The 20,438-nt window shown below is 42.6% G+C and overlaps 2 protein-coding genes across 14 annotated transcripts in view; one reads left to right on the top strand and one right to left on the bottom strand.

Annotated features, from left to right (window-relative positions):
- The window catches only part of TLCD4 (TLC domain containing 4), a 38,834-nt gene that overhangs the window by 17,497 nt on the left and 899 nt on the right, over nucleotides 1-20,438 (bottom strand). For 2 of the 13 annotated variants that reach the window (XM_015870216.3, XM_085511283.1), the window contains exons 2-4: nucleotides 14,648-14,818; nucleotides 12,782-13,003; nucleotides 2,979-3,144 (exon numbers count right to left, since the gene is read on the bottom strand). In XM_015870216.3, the coding sequence (XP_015725702.1) occupies nucleotides 2,979-3,133 (155 nt within the window). In that variant the 5' untranslated portion in view covers nucleotides 3,134-3,144; nucleotides 12,782-13,003; nucleotides 14,648-14,818. Of the gene's footprint in view, nucleotides 1-2,978; nucleotides 3,145-6,593; nucleotides 7,011-7,207; nucleotides 7,243-7,618; nucleotides 7,706-12,781; nucleotides 13,004-13,912; nucleotides 14,003-14,647; nucleotides 14,819-20,438 lie in introns of those variants that run through there. The other 11 variants (XM_015870220.3, XM_085511284.1, XM_032446255.2 and 8 more) reach the window with 9 other exon arrangements.
- On the top strand, nucleotides 7,248-8,205 carry LOC146759023 (uncharacterized). Its single transcript, XM_085511287.1, has 2 exons — nucleotides 7,248-7,884; nucleotides 8,052-8,205. Exon 1 carries the CDS (start codon nucleotides 7,248-7,250, stop codon nucleotides 7,680-7,682), a length of 435 nt encoding a protein of 144 aa, XP_085367413.1. The 3' UTR covers nucleotides 7,683-7,884; nucleotides 8,052-8,205.

Below are 20,438 nucleotides of genomic sequence, written 5' to 3' on the forward strand. Positions count from 1 at the left end.
TCACTTCTTATAAGACAAGTCTCTATTTACCATTTGCTTAAAGAGTGTCATCATGTTACTTTCAACGGCTTTTTCAGTCATGTGCCAGAAAATGGATAGAGATAAACACAGCCTGAATAGCCAAATGTAACCGGCTACGTGTGAACATTTATTATCTATTATAGCACAGGCCTTTTATATAACCACTTTAAACAAAGGAAAATTCTGTCATCAGAACTCCAATGATAATTAGTGGTTTAATTAAAACATTGACTCTCGTGACACAGAACTACATAAGACCAGGAACTTTGTATCCCTTTAAAAACAAAGCATGGCATGCAAGGTTACTGCTTGAGAAATACCTGGGATTTTTGAATTTAGGAGAGTACAGCAGTCAAAGAAGTAAAATCTGTCCTAGCATATACTTCATTAGCTTGCAGTTTGTCTTAGGAGTGGCTGTTCATTCAAACCTTAGTCTGGATAAGCTTATAAGCTCCATACAAACACAGCAATTGAAGAGGAGAGAGAGGGGAAAAAAAAAAAAAAAAAGGGAAAAACAAAGAAAGGGAAGAAGAAAAGCAGCAGATTTCTTCCTTAGTTCTGGACTTCGAAGTTTCTCCACAGAAGAAGGGAAATACTCCATTTTAATATGGAAACTAGGTCAAGCTATCAAGCTCAGTACATTTCTTTGAAATTACTGTCACAGCCTGCATCCTTTAACTCCTCGTTAAACTGCAAAGAAAAAAATATAACAGCTGCACTGGTAAACTGTATCCATATTCTTTTCCTCCCAAATCTATGTATTTTCACAACTGCACAATAGCACTACAAATATATATTGTAGAAGAGGTGACAAGAACTTCTGCACGACAAATTAGAAAGTTACAGTACATCTGTGTTGAAGGTGCAACTTTTAATTCAATCTGAGAACGTGCACACTTAAAGATCACTGAATCAGTTTCTTTATTGGTTCTTAATGCTTGGAAGGTCAGAATAAACAAACTGACAATATGGAAAACACGACCCAGAGCTGCAGCTCAAACACTCGATTGACAAAACCCTCAAAACTAACAACATATTTTCAATGCTGCAGCTCATTTCAGGCAGAAGCCGTCTTCCAGACCCAGCTGAGCTGATAAAAATGCATGACCATCCTCTGTGCCAGTTTCCTTCAGGACTGCCAACAGAACCATTTGTCTGAGCCCTCCCTACACCAGCTGAATGTAAGACAGAAGAACAAACATCTACTTTTAAAACATTTAAGCTAAACAAACTCATTTTAACAAGAGATAGTAACATCCTCCATGTGCACGGCCATATACACAGTACACGTGTGCTGTCTCTATTCTATGAACACATACTATACACCTTGGGGCATTTCTTCACTTTAGTGAGATGCTGAGGTGAGGAAGCGGTGTGGTGAAGTGTGTTTGGTTAACAGAGTTAACAGCCAACCTCCTGCAGAATCACCACCACCATCAGCCCTTCTTTCACTCCATGCCCCCCTTAGATACAAAACCAAGAAACTGCTGATGAGCTGTGCCCCATGTTTCATGCCTCCTAATTCCAGAGCTGAATCACAACTTATCTGTGTGCTAACATCAACATCCTGCTCCAAGAAAAACTGTGGAAAGTAGTTAAAAAGAAGGGCACAGCTTGAGGTGCTCTTCCAACTTGAGTAATTAAACACCTTATAGCAAAGTAGCCCAGAGATTACAGAACAGCTTATTTCCAGCACACTTGTGATCACAATGAAACAACTTGTGTGTTGTTATGCAAAGCTCTTCAACTTACCATAATGCTACCAGGCATGAGATATGTCCTTAGAAACCCTTATTATGCAATTTAGGGGTCACTTGATATGGCTTTGAGACAAAAGTTCAGCTCCAATATGATAACGGTTTAGTTTCATGGGTGGACTTTATTGTCAGTTTCTAACACAGGAATAAAAATCAGTTTGCACTGATATAATGAGCTGGCAATCTAGAAAGATGTTTAGATAGATACACAATTATTCAAAGATCGAACTGAAATTAAGATGGTGCCTTTAAAAGCACTTCCAGCAGACATTTGCCGAATGGAGGACAAAACTATTTGAGTTACTAATGTTGCACAGACAAGGAAATAACTTTAAAAGCATCCACTTGATAATGCCTTTAAAGAGGACAGAGGAGGGAGGGCAATAATGATAATGCTTTTTGAGTGCAGTGACAGCCATACAGCACACATTTCTCAACACAGAATTTGAGAAACACCTGAAAAATATTTTAAAAGTTTAATAGGCCACTTGAGCATAAAGTTATATTGTACCAATTCATTCTGGATAGAGAAACTTTTGTACTAGACATAATCCTTCAAAGTAGTATTCTGTAATAAAACCTCAAAGATTATCCTGCTTTCAGATACTACTCTATACTTCCTTTATGGCTTAAGATGGAGGACAGCATCTACCCAGGGAAAAGTTCACAGGGCTGCACAAGTTGCTGCCCATGTCATGCCCAAGGAACAGGTGTAGCACAGGTACACACATCCCAGTGGCAGGACTGTATAGACACAAAGAGATCAAGGCAGGTTTTTAGACCAATTTTTCACTACTCCTCTCTGAACACTCACCCTACATCTCACAGCATCCTCCTCCCCTTCCTCATCAAAACACAGATGTAGCTGTCTTAAAGCTGTAGTATAACTCTGCTTCACCACAATACTATAATAACAATTCAGCAGATATCTTGGAAAAGGAATAAAGCAGGAAGCAATGTAGTAGTAGTGAAAGATGAGAGTAGTTTGCTTTGCACACAAAAGCATGACCCAGAGAAATACTATCATTAAATGAAATAGATATGATTTTCACATATGTCAGGGGGAAAGGAATTTTGTACCCATTCTTTAACTAGAAGCATCACAGAGAAGTCATTTAACCAATATCCCTATCTGTAGTTTTCAATATATGCACACACAGGTGGCAGTTCATCAGCTACCATTTGTTTTGAACACTTTACCTTGAATTCCATTCAATCTTCCTTTTTTGGCTGAGATTGCTAAAACCAGGTGTTATCCGTGTTGATACCCAAGAGCTTAAAACATGGAACAGGAGCTGGAATACGGTAAAACTGGCAAGAGCAATACCAATAGTCAGGTTGCTGAAGGAAGCCATTGTTCTTCAGCCTATGAAGAGAAGCAGTTGTTAATTTAAGTCCACCAACCATTCAACTTAAAGCAGCAAAGCATCTTCGACAGCTAACTCCTCAATGGAAACACTAATCACTAACAGTATAAAAGTGTCCCCAGTCTTATTTTTTTTAAACGTATGAGTTGCAGTGTTTTTGGTATTTTTGATGCAGTATTTTTGTTTTTTAACTTGTAAGTACATTTTCTTTGCTCAAGCAAAGAAAAGTGGGAAAACACCACCGCTTTCCCAACCTCTGTGACTGAACCCTCCATTCCCTGAGCACTGCAAGGGCTGGCTCACAGCTTTCCACTCCTGCCCCAAGAAGCTCCAATGGTAAAACTCTTCTCATTCTTAACAGACTGACTGCTACCGACAGCACTTCAGAAAGTGACAGTGAAGTCACAGAAGCGTGGAGGAGATTTTCAGGACAGCTGAGGAGGCTTCAGTAAGTAACAGCCTCACCGCAGCTATAGCTCTCTGCAGAGACAAGGCTTCTTGATTTGCACTTTTGTGTCTAACTGAGGGCTTCTCCTTGCAATACAGTGCAAGCAACACCATTCAGGCTTTCTTCTTCACACAACAGCCTAATCTTTGGACGTATCAAGAAGCTCCCCATCACTGGAACCAATGATTTTAGATACTGGACCACTTAGCTACTTCATGAGGCCTAAATCAATCGTTAAACACTTCAAAACATAATTGCCAGTCACTAAATGCTTCAGTCATTTCTCACACGTCTCCAGTACGTCCCAAGGCAGAGCAGTATTTCTCAGACATCACAAACATCTGACACACATCTCTGGTTTGATATGCGCAAAGTGTTTTATATTCCAAGACCCGCAAAGGCCACAAACTCTTAAAGTCAATTTGTATTAAGATGAACACAAACTGGAAAAAAACTCACAAGCAAATGGTTTGTTTTGAGCTACTTAAATGGCTACTTGGATCATTATTTAGCTCACTGCTGTCACACCTGAAAACAAATTGAAGACTTACAGGTTAGTGTAATACTGGAGACCCTGGGGGTTAAGTCTGATTTTTTAAGACTTGTCAGTTTGAAGGAATAAATCAATCATTTCTGTAAACCCACTGAGGTGCAGTGAGTGGTGCCCATTCCAGACTGCACTCCAGGGGCTGGAACTTTGTTATCATATCATTTAATTTGTAGGAAGTCTCTCTTGGACCATGCAAGGAAAAACAGGGTTGGTCTAATTCCTAAAGCACGTGAAAGAAGCCAAAACTCGTCTGAAGAATAGCAAACCACTGATCATCAATCACAACTCCTTTATCCTTTTGACTAGAAGATGACAATTCTCACACTACTAATTATGTTCATCTACAATGGCAACACCAATACCTCTAGTTTTCAAAGGCACTGACATAATCTCTTAAACAAAAGAAAACCATGTTTTTACTTGCAGCACCAGCACGCCCTCAGTACCAGAAGAGTTTGTTAGGTACATGATATTTCAGTGCATGGCGGGTGTTCATCTTAGTACAGGAGATTATGGAATTAAACAGAAGAATCCCAACCACTGCAAGAAATGACTTTAAAAGAGTTAACCTTTTCTCTAATCTTTCTTCTATGGACACTGTATGGGGAATTCAGGAAAAAAGCAGTCACATGGAAAGTGTATGTACATCATACCTTCAAAGTCTGATCACACACCTCCCAGCACTTAGGGCAGCAGCACAGAACTGGGATGCTAGCAAGGGAGGCAGCAGAGGAGAAACCAGTCACCTGGCTCCTGGCTGCTCTGACAGATACTCAGAAGAGTTTTGCAATACTGATTTCAGAAGGTGATTTCATACATGCTTTATCAAAACACCGTTCAAGTGCCAAAGTCCAGGAATAATTCCATATTTAACTTGGGCAAATTAAAGAATGCTGTGTTTTAATTCACTTCAAGGACCACCTGCAAACATCATGTTCCATGTGAGATGGAAGAACAGTTCAGCTATAAACATTTTCTCATCTGCCTAAGTTGTTTTCAACTGTGTACGACTTGCCATGAAAATCAACTGTAGCTTATCATGTTCTCTTTTAAATAAGAAAAATCATTCACCTTGCTGAACTGAACTTTATAGCTTAAAGAAACATAATATGCTTCTGGATACGTATAGTTTCTTTGCCCCAAGGAAAAGAGCCAAGGTTAGGAAATCAAAAGCAGCTTTCATGTATGCTGTGGCTCTCTGCCCCAGTATTTTCTCATGGCATTCCAGCAAAGTCCAACCTGGACACAAAACAGCATGGATTATATATGAGCAGACACTTTATCCCCCAAACTGCACAGTCATTGATTACCATTCAGCCAGCTGATAGTGGAGAGAGCTGGAGTCTAGCAACACAGAAGAAGAGTAATTTAACAGAGTTGGATCCTCACCATTAGTTATTGAACAGCAGTCTGCTCCTGGCTTACCCAGATTAACGTCTTAACCATTCAGTTAGTCATTACAACTTCACTCTTGCATCTTTCAAAGTAGACTTTAGGAAGACAAATATCAAACGCTGGAAGCTGACAACTGCCAGCAAGGTGTTAGTTGCACACTGCCTCCAGCAGCACAGTATTGAAGTGTTCTATTGACCCCCATAACTCTGAAAGAGCTAATAACATCACTTTTCATTCGTACTCAGAGCTGAAAACACAGTCCTTTTATCTGGTATTAATAGCATGCACTTTTCCTCACATCCTGCTTCTACTTGAAAGTCAGGGGAAAAAATAGGAAAAAAAACCCTCCATTAAATAGACATATATAAAGTCAAAATTCATTCACCTCTGATATGAAACCATTAGCAACTTCTGATTGCAAAACGCCAGCGCTTACTGAGAGCATAAAGGAAGACGTGAGTTACCCAGCACTTGTACCATCAATGGCACTCAGTATTTATGTTCTGCTCAGTTCAGTGCCCCACTGCTCACATCAACCATTCCCATCAGAACAATAAGACACGCTGCTCTGCCCAGACCCAGTGCAGAGGCACAGCCCACAGCCCTCACCTCTTCCAAACTGGACTACAAGACAAATGAGGTCACTTTCCAAACAAGATAACGTGGTAAAGCTGTGAGATCGCAATACCAGGGTATCCCACTCAGCACCATACTCTCCTGGTCTGGTTAAAACTCACAGCTCAATCCAATCCTTGTAAACCTTACTATGCTAATTTGCAAAGAACACCGTGGTACTGCTGACTGTTGGCACAGTTTATAATAAACCTAATAATAAACCAGCTGCAATGCTTGAGCGTTGTTGGGTCTGAACTGCAGTTTCTATTGCCCTGATTAGCTTGGCTCTGCACTTGTTATCTCAGCTCGGCAGGAAACGCAGTAAATATCCCCACCGCATCACAGCAGTATAATGGAGACACGAAGAAAAGCAGTAACGATCATAGCTTAAGACATTCCCTGTTCTATGTAAGGGCATTTACATTCCAAGCTCCACTTACGGCTCTACTACGGAGCGCCGTGGCAGCGACCCGAAGAGACGCAGTTTGGCACCGAAGCGAGCTACGTGTTGCTATGTCATTTATCCGAAACATCCATCTCCTCAAATACTGCAAAAAGTTCTCAGCGGGAAAGCAAGGGGGAAAACAGAGAATAAAGGAAAGAGAGAACTGCCCGGAGATACGGCGAGCGCAGACCGAGCGGCACCGGAGCCCCGCAAGAACGCGCGAGCAGCGGCCCGGGGCCGCGTTACCTCGGTGCGCGCTCAGCAGGGAGAGGCGGAACCCCGCGGGTAAGGGCAGGGGCAGGGCCGGCCCGAGCGGAGCGCAGCCCGCTGTCGGCCGCGGGAGGAAGACGGCCGCTGCGCTCCGAGCTGCCACGGCGCCCAGCGCCGCCGGCTGCGGCCCGAGGGCGGCCCCGTGAGGGGCGGGCGCCGAGAAGGAGGGAGGGAGCCGCCGCGCAGCCCGGCGGGGGTGGGGACGAAGGGGCTGAGCTGCGCCGCCCCTGCGCCTTTAACCCCGCTTCGCAGCCTCCGTTCGCTCGTCCTCGCCGGCTAACAGAGACGGGAGGGGAGACAGAAGGGCTGCGAGCGCCCACTCTTCCCGGCCCGCCGCACCTGGAAGTGGGGCTACCGGGGCCGAGCCGCAGCCTCCGCCATGCCGCTCAGCGGCGGCGAGACCGGCCCTTCTCGCACAGGATGCTCGGGTTACGGCAGGCGCAGCCTTAAAGCGGCCGAGCCGCCACCTGCAGCCGGGCTCCACCAGGGGAGGGGCAGCTCCCCCGGCCTCGGCCCCGCAGCCCCCGGCGGACCGCACCCGGGGATCGGGGCGCGGCAGCGGCAGGGTGCGGGCACAGCGGAGCGGGACCGGCCGCACCGCCCCGCAGTGCCAAAAATCCGCCACGAACCGGCACGGCCGCACCGCCCGCTGTCAGCCGCGGGGGACGGCAGCGCCGCTGCCTCCCTCTCTCCCTCCCTCCCTGGGCGGCTTCCCGACAGCGCAGCGCCCGCCCCGCCGAGCGCGCTCACCGCCTCTCCGTTGGCTGCCGGCTCAATGCGCCGCGCTGGACTCTGGACCCCAAATTCTGCTTAAACGCGCGGGGCTGAGAAAGGCTTACGTGTCGGGGGAGGAAAAAAAAGCTGCTATGCAGAGCGTTTCACCCTCCGCCAAAATCCCAGACACCGCGCATTGCCATAGGGCCAGCGCCGAAAATATTTCATGGGAAAAATGCTCCTCGACAGCACGTTACGTATGAAGGGTGCAGTACCGTGATCCTGGGCTGTGCAGAGTGCAGGTACTGCTGGTACTCACCGGTTTTGAAAGCAAATGCTCCGACTTTGTTTAAATTATTGTTCGTTTTACATTTTCGAGCCATCACATAGTATTTTTAAAGTCACAGCAAAACTGCATTAACGAAATTAAACACTATGAAGATTAATGGACTTGGTTAATTTCTTCCAGGAAATGGCAAATCTTACCAAGCAGGAAAGAAAATGCTCAGAATTGTTTCCTTTGGTCCACCTCTACTATCAAAAATTCACCCTAAGCCACCTCAACTTCCATTTTCCAGTGAGGATGACTGATCTTTAAGATTAAAAAAAAAAAAATGTACAAATTCTCTTAACCAACATAACATTAAAGGTATTCATTCAGATGTACGTTGCAACATCACAACAGGATAAGCTGCCGTTGCCCAAGAAACCATCTATTCCAGCTGTGCTCACTAATCTCTCTTGCAAGATGTCCCTCATAGAAACTGCTATTGCCTTCCTGTAACAGGCTGGAATGCAGGTACTGACTGGTGAGCCAATGAGCCACCCCGTGTAGAACTGGAAACCTGTAGGAGGTGGGCAGGGCACATCCCCAGCACCTGTAGTTGTTTAAAGCCACTTCAGCTTAATCCATTGCTGAACAAAGAAATCAACCGCCAGGTAAGAATTTGTGTAAAGATCTGGATTGATGAAGCATGACTTCAGCTGGACCTGTGTCCTACAGCTGATCACTGACCAACTCCAGCAGCATTTTGGTAACTAAATTCCACACAACATACTCAGCTGAGTAAAGCAGATCTTAATCCTGCTTCCAAACTTCTTCCAGCAACAGAGATGGCCAAAGACAGCAATTGCACATACACACAAATACTTAACGAAATTGGGATTAAAAAAATACCCTCATATTTTACTCTGTTGTACCAATTTATTCCTTGTATAGCGGAATATTTCAACCTACCCTCTATTATGTTCATCTAGGGTTTCTGATGAAACAGAACAGCCAATAAAACCTAAGAACAGTATGGTGAGATCATAAACCACTTTCAAAATGGCAAACTAGAAAAGTCTGAAGAGTATTTTCTTCAAGAAAACCTCTGGTGTACAGAGGGTCTGTGGCACCAGCAAAGGCAGCAAAGGCTGTTCTCAGTCCTGCAGGGATGCAAGCTCTGGCAAGGACTCCCTGCTCACAACCCACAGGCTCTGACCAACAAGCTCTGGCATATTTCTCAGCCTTGTCTTAAGGTGTTCTTTCTCCCAGCTGCCTGAGGTCATGATTGCTCTAGCACAGCACAACAATTAAAGGAGGTTAATTGTTTAATATGTCATCTTGTGACCTGGAGGCTCTTCCATGAAACTGTGGCAGTACCTAGCAGCAGGGTAAAGCAGGCAGATGGGCATGGTAGTATCTTAATCTGAACAGATAACTCTGCCAGACCACTGATTCGAGTTTTAAGCCTCAAAATAACTCAGCACCATTCTGCAGTTATAGAGTTAGGAAGCATCTAGAAGACAAACCAGACACTCCCCGGACCTCTACATCAGGCCTGTGTAGTACACATCTTACCAAACAATTCCTTTGGCCCAGCACAGCGTGTGGGTGAAACTCATCAGACCTGCCTCACTGCTTTTACCTTGGCCCACAATAAGCATATTGTCAAACACCAGAAGCAGTGCTGTTTTTCAACAGCCCAACGTGCTTTGTTGAGCAAAGCTGACTGGAAAGCTGACAGATGACGATGCACTGAGAATTCCTGGCTGGCAACTGCACACCCTGTGGGATCTCATTCTTTTGACAAAAGGGATTTGCAGATAAAAGAGAACCGGCTAAGGAGGTACAAAGGCATTGCAGTAGAAAAAAAGGCTGTAGACATGTTTAAATATGGCTACTGTATGCCCAGGCTAACTTACTTTTGTTATCTGTCTTTTTTTTCAGCTAGAAATGTCCTGCAGAAAGATTTTGAGAGCTGTCTGTACAACTGGAATTGGATGTTACTGTGTATTTTCAGCAGCTTACGTCCAGTAAAAGTCAAGAAGTATTCTGCGCAAACACTCTATGACCATATTGCATGGGCAAGGAAACTCCAACGAAATCAATAGAGTAACTTTACACTCCAATAAAGTGTTGCATGAATCACAGAATACCCTGAGCTGGAAGGATCAGAGTCCAATTCCTGCCTCCACACAGGACCCAAACCCTATATCTGAGAGTTCTGGCCAAAAGCTTCCAAAACTCATGCAGGTTTGAAGACATGCCCACCACCCTCTAGTGCAGACCCTGCCTCTAGCCCCCAGCTGCCCCTCCCCAACACAGCTCCATGCCATTCCCTTGGGTCCTGTCAATGCCACAGAGAAAAGAGCTCAGCACTGCCCCTCCACCCCCTGTGAGGAGCTGCAGTTGCCATAAGGCCTCCCCCTCAGCTCCTCTGCTGAGCACACGCAGGGATCTTGGCTGTCCCTCACATGCCTTGACCTCCAAACCCTTCAGCATCTTTGTATTCCTTCTTTGGATGTCCTCTAATAGCTTTCCATGCTTCTTACATTGTGGCATCAAAACCTGTACACAGTGCTTGAGATGAGGCTGCACAGTGCAGAGCAGAACAAGACAACCCCTCCCCCTGCCCGGTGGAAGTACTGGACGTGATGCACAGGTACAACTGGCCCTGCTGGCTGCCAGCACACAGTGCCAACTGATTTCAACTTGACATCACCCAGAAACCCCAGATCCCTTTCCATGGAGCTGCTCTCCAGCCTCTCATCCCCCAGTCTGTACATACATCCAGGGCTGCCCTGTCCCAGGTGCAGAATCTGGCACTTGCTCTCATTAAACTTCATGCAGTTGGTGATTGCCCAGCTCCCTGATTTGCCAAGATCTTTCTGCAAGGCCTCTCTATCCTTGAGGGATTCAGCAGCTCCTCCCAATCTAGTGTTATCCACAGATTTACTTAGTATACCTTCCTGTCCATCATCCAAGTCACTGATGAACTTACAGCACAGCCACTCAGAGCACTTGCACTAAGCCCTGCTAGGACGCCTACTGCTGCATCTTGTGCACCTGTTATTTGCATTGGAAATACAGTAGCCCAAGGGTGGGATAAACAGTAACCACAGTAGCAACATAGCCAACTGGCTGCTATGCCCTTCATGCACATTTTTATCACTCCCTTTGCCTTTTACACCAATAGCGCTGTCAAGAGATACCCCAATAACAAACATAACTTTTGGAGCCAAGATTCAGCTGGGAAAGGAAGTAAGGGCAACAAAGTTGCTAACACGAGCTGTAGCACAGAGATAAAGGAATGGGGTCAAGAAATAACATTCCATCTTCACAAAAGAGCACTGGGAAGGCAGGGAAGGCATGGAGGTACTACAGTAACATTTGTAGACAGCATTCTGTTGGTTTCAGTTGAATCCTCTTATTTACACTACATAAGGGAAAAGTTTGGACTCTTTCATCCACACAATAAAACCTCTTGGTTATACTGATGATTTTAAGCTTCATGCCAAATAGCTCAAAAATTCAACAAATGAGGAACAAATCTGGCTGAAATGGAGCAGATCTGCTAAGATGGGGTGGCAAAGAAAAGTAGCAGCTCATCTTCAGCCAAGTTGTACACACCTGTTCCATATCCTTCTCCTTCTGTAACTGATAAACAGGGGGACACTTCAGGTATGGCAGAAATTTGTTGTCAGATGACGGCTTGTACTGCCTGCTAAAATCTGAGAGGTGACAATGAACAGAAAACCCCATGGCACCCTTTTTAAGTGTGCCTGTTATTTCAGAACTTTGCTGTCTTAGAGCTGAGCTTGCCTCTGCAGGGTATGAAACTTTTATCACAGCCACCATACTGTAAAGTGAGGCATATGTGAGAAAGCACAATACTTTCAGAGCAGCTGAAAATTACTACAGTTCTGGCTTTCAACTTAGGACATCACTAACCTTCCCATCTGAATTACGAATAGAATCTTGATGTTTAAAGCACAACCCGACCACTTTATGAAAGAAATTATATAACATGGTGCTGTGGCAGCAATGGATTGAACCCAGTGACCTAAAAAGAACTTAAATTTTCATGTTAGGAAATCTACCTGCCAGCAGTAGGTTATATTCCCAGAGAATCAATTATACGTGTAAGCAAAAACATTGTGGAGATGAAGGAGTGTATGAAAGAGCAAGCACAATTCTCTTTTCACAGTGCTGTGAATCAAGAGCAACTGCACTGAAGCCAACAGTTAGACTGGCGTGAGTGAGAAAAGAGCCAGCTCTATTGTCCAAAAATTGCTCAGGCCACCCCTGGAGTCTAATCACAGTAACTGTAGGCAGCTAATGTTACAGCATTTAATATAGACAACCCATGGCTGAAAAGACACTGAAGAGAAAGGATCTAAATTTGGTGTTAGCTAAAATAGCTGAGAAAATGGCAGGGAAATGGTGATTGGAAATAGGAAAAAAAAGGTGCCATTTGAAAAATAACAACACAACTCCTGCTCCTACTCACACCCTCCCCACCACCCCAAAACCAAAAAATGCATAGAGAAAACACACTGTTTCTGAATGCTTCACCCACATAGGCTCTGCATGTTCCCAGTTCATGGTTACTGAGCTGCATGCTTGCCTGAAAACAAGTACAATATCTTCTCTTTCCAACAGCAGACATGTTTTGTACATCAATGAATGCTGTGTTATACACACTCAGATTGAGTACCACAGAATGTAAATCTTACCTTTCCAACATGGGTCACTACATCATTTCTTGTCACATATTGGAGTAACAATTTATTAAACAATATCTTAGCTTTCTCCTGCATTAGTTTACTTCCTCTAAACATACTCTCCCTTTTCCATCTCAGACCAGTTAATTCAGCTCTCCTAGCTCCTGTCACTTCTCCATTTGAAACAGCACTTCTGACAGCAGTACTTACTCTCAGTGCTCAAACAAAGGCTTGTTCTGGAAAGCTGTCTGGTCGCTAACCTCTTCCTGTATCTCAGCCTCCCTTCTTCAGTTTTTCTTCCAGTTTTTCTGTCTTCTCCATTTATCTTTCATCACACGCTGCCTCCTTCATCTAGTTACACCTCACCTGTAGCATTACCCTCTCTGTTGGCACTACTGTCCCAAGTATAACCATCCAGAAGTTACTGAGGACCTGTAAAATAGCACATGGCGAGTTTATCATCCTGCAGTACAACCCGCTACATTGACACACCATCTCAGCATTAAGAAAAACCATCAAACTGCATTACAATAGGTGCTAAAACACAATTCACAGAACTCTCAAGAACACCGACTCTCTTTTTCTCTTTTTGTCTTTCCTGCTTTATCCTCTATTTTCTCACCCCTTTTCTGTCACAGTATTTTCTTCCACCACTATTGGCCTCACACTCCTCCATGCATTCTCTTTCTTCTGATGTGCCCAAAAGACACATCTGAGCAATGAAGTAATAAAGGCAGCACTGCAGCTTTACCACTTATGCCCTTTGCCTTTTAATAAACAAGGCTGCACCTGGATGCATCCTTAGGATCAGCAAACTAAGGGTCCAGAAAGCATTCAATTCCCAAAGGCTTAAACTAGAGAGCTCTGAAATTAATGCAACTTCTTGGTTCCCTAATGCATGAGATGAAGCACACTGAAAGCAGCAGGAGGAAGCCTGAGATAATTCAAGGCTATTTTCTTTGCATGCATATATTTCCCTCTGCATTGTGATAGCTCTTAGCAACAAGAGCACTGTGGAATGGGGTAGCGACTGGAATTTGGTGATGTCAGAACAGCACAAAATGGGAGATGTACTTTGTAATGGCATACGACTGAAAAGCATGAAATTACAGCCAAGCAACACTACAACCAAGCAAATTATTTCTCAGCTATTCAACATGCAAAGGGTCAGAAAGAAATACCTTTTTAATATGCAGACTGTTAATTAAAATTAACATAATTTAGGTAGAGAATAAAACCACGTGTTCACCCTAGGTATTCTGCTGTACATAACAGCATCAGATGTTCAGAAGCAGCACATCAGGTAATGAGGGGAAAAGCACACTTGGGAGTACTGCTCACCTGCATGCTAAAGACAGCTTCTAAGCCTCATGTAGATCAGCCTCAGCTTTGGCGCATGCCATAGCAGCTACCCCACATCCAACTAGGGCTCTTTCAGAACGTACCGTGGTAAAAAAAATTGGTTTATAATGTATCTGACATTAAAACATTTTCAATCTGAAAACTTTATGTAGTTTCTTCAGACAATACAGCTGTTCCTGAGTGTTCTGGTCAATTTTTAAGATCTTACAAAAGCACATCTACCATTTTCCCTGAGTTTTCCACCTTTTGTTGATCTGTGAATCTTCAGGAAATGAAGGAAAATTACTCAGCAGCACAAAGAAATAACAAAACCTCCTGCACACACATTACTTACATCTAAATGCAACCGAAGTCCATGCTAAAAATCCTGAATAAATTTTTAAAAATACATCATTTTCTACATGGTTTGCTAATACAATATTGAATAATATTTTCAGTAACTGTAAATTTTTCAGTAAACAACGTGATATTTATTTTACATATTAAAACCTTCAAAATTTCTTTTTTGGGGGTAAACATTAATGGGGATAATACATGGCTTCTGAAGGAAGTATACTCTATGTCCTAAATGTACCTGTTTCAAAGCCCTAGAATGTACTGCTCTTTATTTTTGCTGATAATATCTTTTTGTAAAAATGCTGCTTGTGGAATTAATGCTGTAATTTATTTTTAAAAAATGTGTATTGGCGCTCTTACCAATTATTAGCTTCTTACCTAGAAGTTAATTCATAGCTCCCATTGCTACCAGCAGGTTTAGAGATTTTCCTTCTGTCTACAGACTTGATCTGCACATTATTTCAAATGAGTCCCTGTGCAGTTTTGGTCACATGAAGGAGCTCGTGCTCTGTCCTGTAACTTGCAAATCTCTTTATCTAAATGGAAGTCCTGGTAAAAAAGATAGAAAAAGAGAAGAAACACTGAATTTACATCATTTTACTCTGAAACGCAGAACTAAAGCTTTCCTTTCAGACCCAGTGGGCAAAGCTTTTGGGCTTCCATTTCCACTGAAACTATTCAAACACCATAAACACTTTAACAGACAAGCAGCACTCACTCTGATGTACTCAAACATCTACAAATATTAGGAAAGAAATTGAATATAAAGCACAAAGATAATAAACAATAAGTTAAGAAAACTGGAAAAACAATCTGATTGGCTATGTAATATGCATAAGTAAAGCTAAGGTGGAAGTTTCAACATGAAAACATATCATATAAACACTGTAAATGAGTTTGAAAAGTCTCTCTGTGAATTGCAACAAATACACCGTGTAATTGGATACAGTGCCATTTCTCTGAATATTTAATATTAATTACAACACCACTGCTTTTGTCCACCGTTGTACATTTATTCTTGTTATACTGTGTATATACATACTTTGCTACAATAATACTACTGGATCTTCATAAAGAAGCTACATTTCAGCACTTGTTCACTTGATTCATGGAGTCACAGGTGTTACACATCTGGAGTTCCTCTGGCAATGTCTTCTTTCTCTATGTGGAAACTATGCCCAGCAGAAAAAAAAGAGCATTCCACTGACAGTAAGAGCCTTCACATCCAAGCTATCTTGGGCAGCAGGCCACATGTACAATGAACATGATGTTCCAGCCTCAAGGCCCACACGTGCATTGTACTACACACAGGTCAAGGACAAGGTCACAGTGCACCCCATGCACACACAGTGAGCACTGGACCCACTGCATGCACCAGACTCACCATGTGCAGCATATTCAGAACTCTGCCTACATTCATCAGGATCAGATGTGCTATCTGTGCACTAAACACACACTTATTTGTCAAGTTATCCTAAAGAAAATACAAGAAGCCAGGCAATACACTGCTCTTTGCATAATCAGTCTTTCTTTAAATTAACAGAAATTACATCTCTTTAAAACAGGGACATCTTACTTTTGTACAGCACCTGTCCCAACAATTCCTGCATCCTGCAACAATAAGAAATACTCTGGAACAGAACACATTCCCCATCAGTGCTGTGGAAGCTGTAAGAATCACAGCTTCTCCTGGTGCTGATCTTGAAACACACAGGAAATTCCAGAGCCAGTAACTTCTCCATGTCATTTTGAACAAACAGTTCTTCCTCCCACATACAGCACATTTGAAAGGGGATTGCAGTTTACCTGATGAGTTCTCAATTAGATGCAAAACAAACAAAAATATTTCAGTGCATGGACACACTCTTAGCGTGGCTAATTCCTGTGTAAAAACTGCTGGGGTCTCCAATTATACCCAGTCCTCAGACACAAAGGTCCAGAAGAAAAGAAAACATCATTTGTCTTCAAAGCGTTTTGAAAGTAATATGAAATCACATGCCAGAACTTTACTTTGAAATTCTATTTTCTTTTTACTTGTCTTTAATCCAGCATTAGTAAATCAGGAGCTACCGTGACATCTCAAGTGCTTCCACAAGTATAAGTTCTTATTCCTTTCAGTCATACATTAAGTATGTCTGCAAAATACTTAACATAATTTCTTAGCTCTAAGCAATTGTCTTGTTATCATCATTTAATACACAACAACAGGAACCAGCCCACCCTTATGGCACATGCATTAAATTCACACAGTTGATGCAAATGGTGTACAATTTCCCAGTTCATTTATTTGTAGAGAGAACAGCATTATGCATCATCCGAGGTTGATGGGGGAAAAAAGAAGAACGAAGATAACCTGTTTCTAAATGGTGTATTGATCACATAATTGAAGACTTAAAATGCAGTGCAGAAGGCAAGTTATTTGGTTCATAAACTGTGAGAGCTTTTTATTAATAGTTTGTTTGATTTCGCATCTTATATGTTTATAACAAAACAGGAAAAAAAAGCAGTAGAAGGAATGGCAGATTCCAGATTTTTAATATATTGCCTTACAACATCAATACACAGACTTGCACAAACTAAAATACTGAGGTAACCTGACCAGTCTTTGTAAACCTACAAAGAACTCAATTTCCATGGAGAGTTCATGGTGCCATTACACTAAATTGCCTTTAATAGGATCTGGAACTCCAGCCGTACCTGGCAGCATTCCCAAAACAACAGTCAATAAATGATATTTTTAAATATAACTGTAAAGACACAAAGAAAAGGGGAGGGAGAGAAACAAGAAGCAAATACAGCACAGATGTAAGGTGGAATGATACAAAGATGGTAACAAAGATGGTAACAGATATTCAAAAGGTAATTTATGAGGAAAAACTCACCAATATGGATGCCTTCACTAGGAACTGCTGAGGCAATCTCCACCAAGGAGCAATCTCCAAGAGATGCTGCCTTGGTGGTGGTCAGCCCTTAAATTAGGTCTAGAGGAGGTGGAGTCAAGCTCCACCCCTTCCAAGAGCACAGCTAAATTACTCTCACCTGTGCTCCCACAGCTGACCCAACACTTGCCTCAGCTGATTAATCAGAGGTTCAGGCTGTGATTACCAATTTCCCATACACACAGAACAAAACCAGAGCATATCATCTCTTCCCTCTTCATATGACCATTTTTTTTTCCCAGCTTCGTTATTTTACTAATTCAACAGCAGATCTTCAGAAATCTAAACAGCTCAGAAACCTTTTCTCTTTCATCTCAGGAAATGGTCTTTATTGTGGAGGGCATCACACTACATATCTTCATAAGCAGGAGATAGAGACAACATAAAAGGGTGAGAGGCATTTTTCAAAAGCCTGAACATGCTGAGGGCAGAGTACTGGAACCTACAGACAAAACTAAGATGCCAGTAGAGTCACCTAAGTACCAATTTCCAGCCTGAAAGGAGGAGGAATATGCTGATAATATGCTGATGCAAGCTGATGGATGAGGTCACGGATAAGGCTGTCTCCCTCCACCAGCAGCATTAGCAATGGTCAATTTTCTCCTGGCAGCAGGGATCCAAAGAAAACAAAGCAAATGTGTGCCCCCACATTCTGCTCACATATCCATGGGAACTCACCAGTCTTAGTGAAGCAGGAAACATGCAGAGAATCCTACAACCTCACCACTGAGTATGCTGCAATTCCATTTTAATTTATAAGAAGACTTGAAGATACATTTCCAGGAAGGTGGTATTAGACTCCAAACTTATTTTTAGGAATATGAATATACACAAAGAAAGGGGCAGGAGGTGGGGGATTATTTCTCCACACTGAGCAGCCAGAGGCACCTGGTGACCTCCAGGTTGCTCAGTACAGAGCTATGAAACAATAGCCTCTTTCTCCCAACACTCTGAATAGATCAAAGAGCATGAGTTTACATTATGTTGCAGGACCACTCCCTCAGCATACTACCCAGTAATCAGGCCAAGCTGAAGTATGCAATTTTGGTGCTGTATACTATAAAAGTCCGTGCCTCCTAAAACCACACTTAGAATACATCCACATTGCTACCAAATGTGGGGTCACTGGAGCAATGGGACCAGCTTGTTGGTGTGCTGTCAGATGGGGCTGACAGGACATCTGGTATCAGCGTACCTCGTGTCCATCACACAAAAACTTTTCCCCTACAAGCTGGTGCTTTGATTGCAAATTCATAGGTGTTACTTAGGCCCAGAGAGACTTCCATAAGCAGCCTCTTCCCTCCCACCCATTCCCACAGAGCACATACAGAGACTTGTCACAACCACAAAGGGAAATCTGGATATGTCCAAAGAAATGCAAAATCTGCAGGCAGCTGGAGGGAAGGAGACCTTCCTTATCTAGCAGCTGTAAGCTAACAACCACTTTACTGTCTGTCACCTATGGCAGCGTTAGGCAAAAGAGCATACTATCGGAAATTAAAATGGAAAGAATGGCAAATGTGAATGGGAGAAATTAGACAGTTTTAACAGAGATTAATCTCTATATTTGAGAGATTTTGTTCCAGCCTTTCAGCCATGGGGTCAAGCACTGTTCAAGTGCTTGCAAATGTTTTGTCTTTGTGTTTAAACAAATGAGAACCATCTTAAATATATATGAGAAATGTTGTTATGCCAGGAAGCACAGCACTAACTGTAATGTGACCATAAATATTACAGATGTTATTGATCCCAAATACTAATCAGGGCTTCTAAGATTGGGTTATTATAATTGCAATGATTTTTTAAGTTTCTGACTCACAAAAAAAGCCAAAGTAAACTTAGTCCAACCAAAGTAATTGGAAGTAACTGCAGCTAAGAGGGATGCATTTTGCCAGACTGACTCTGATAAACCCTCATGCTGCCATCACATGAGGTCACCTCTCACTTGGACACCGACCAGCTGCCTGCTCCACATTGTCCCCAGCTGGTGCACAGCTCTATAGTTCACAAAGTTAACAGTCCCTTCTGTTCCCAGCAGCAGAATTTGTCACAACATTCATGATGCCGGTATTGTTCTAAAGTCTTCCAGATACAGCTCCACAGTTCTAGCATGAGAAAAGAATAATTAGGAACGCAGCCACAAGTTTTTTCTCGAATCAGAGAACACAGCATCACTTCTCCTTATGTTTCTTAATAACACTGGAAACACGTTTAAAAAAGAAAAATAGTTTTCTGTAGTAATGGCTCACTTACATGAATTTGTGTCTTCCAAATCACTTCACATACTAAGTTATGCTGTAGAGACTGAGAATACTTCGGTACGTAACACGTCTGAGCTTTAATGCGATAAACTGTTCCACAGGGCAATCTATCCAGTGGCAAAGCCTGGCTGGCAGGTTCCTGCCCTTTTCCTCACCCAACCTCAAACCTTTTTGGTAGTTTACCCCACAGTTTGTGCTGCCAGAGATGTTTGTGGAGCTGCATTCTAAGTCAAAATGCAGCAAAATGCCATATTTAAGAAAACGAGTTCAAGAAGCAGATGTGGTGCACGTCCCCTGGGGCTGGCAGGAACCTTCTGAACAAACCCTCTAGCCTGAGATTTTTTTGTTGTAATGTAATATCCTTCAACTCTAGGAATGCTGGATGGAGACTGTGTCCAGAATCACTTCACCTGCTTACCCTGCCTGGAAGTTACTTCGGAGTAAAAACTGCAGACTGAACAACCTGAACAACCCTCATCAAATGGACAAGGGATTTAAAAACTATTTACCTAGGAAAGCACCAAAAGCAAAATACTATCTGAACAATACAAGTACTTCGCTTTCCTACTTTTTAAAGTTAATTTTATATTCATTATACTTTTTATGCCTACTTCGAGGACTTATCATTCAAAGAAGAAATAAAGCAATCAAAATGGCAGTTAAGAAAGCACAAATTTAAGTTGTACTTTAGTTGCAGGAAAAGAGTTTCTTGGAGACATGCAGCAGATGTACCAGTAAGAATATTCCATAGGGAATATTCACACACAAATAGGACTGCAGCATGTTTTACTTCATAGAGTGGTAAATAGAAGAAAAACACAATACCATCATGCTATCTTCCTTTCTTCTGTACTTTAAGGTCATGTACCTCTATTGTTCCTAATTATTAGTTTTATGAAGCTAATTAAGTGGAAAGCATAAAATAATTTTTGAGATTCATGCATCCTCAACAGAACTATTAATGCCTTG

This window comes from Coturnix japonica, chromosome 11, assembly GCF_054131305.1.
Source record: "Coturnix japonica strain WE chromosome 11, WE-NBRP24, whole genome shotgun sequence".
Classification (NCBI taxonomy): Eukaryota; Metazoa; Chordata; class Aves; order Galliformes; family Phasianidae; genus Coturnix; species Coturnix japonica.

Bases quoted from the DNA above. Each gene is read 5' to 3' on its own strand.
- LOC146759023 (XM_085511287.1), top strand. From the start codon at position 7,248: ATGCCGCTCAGCGGCGGCGAGACCGGCCCTTCTCGCACAGGATGCTCG.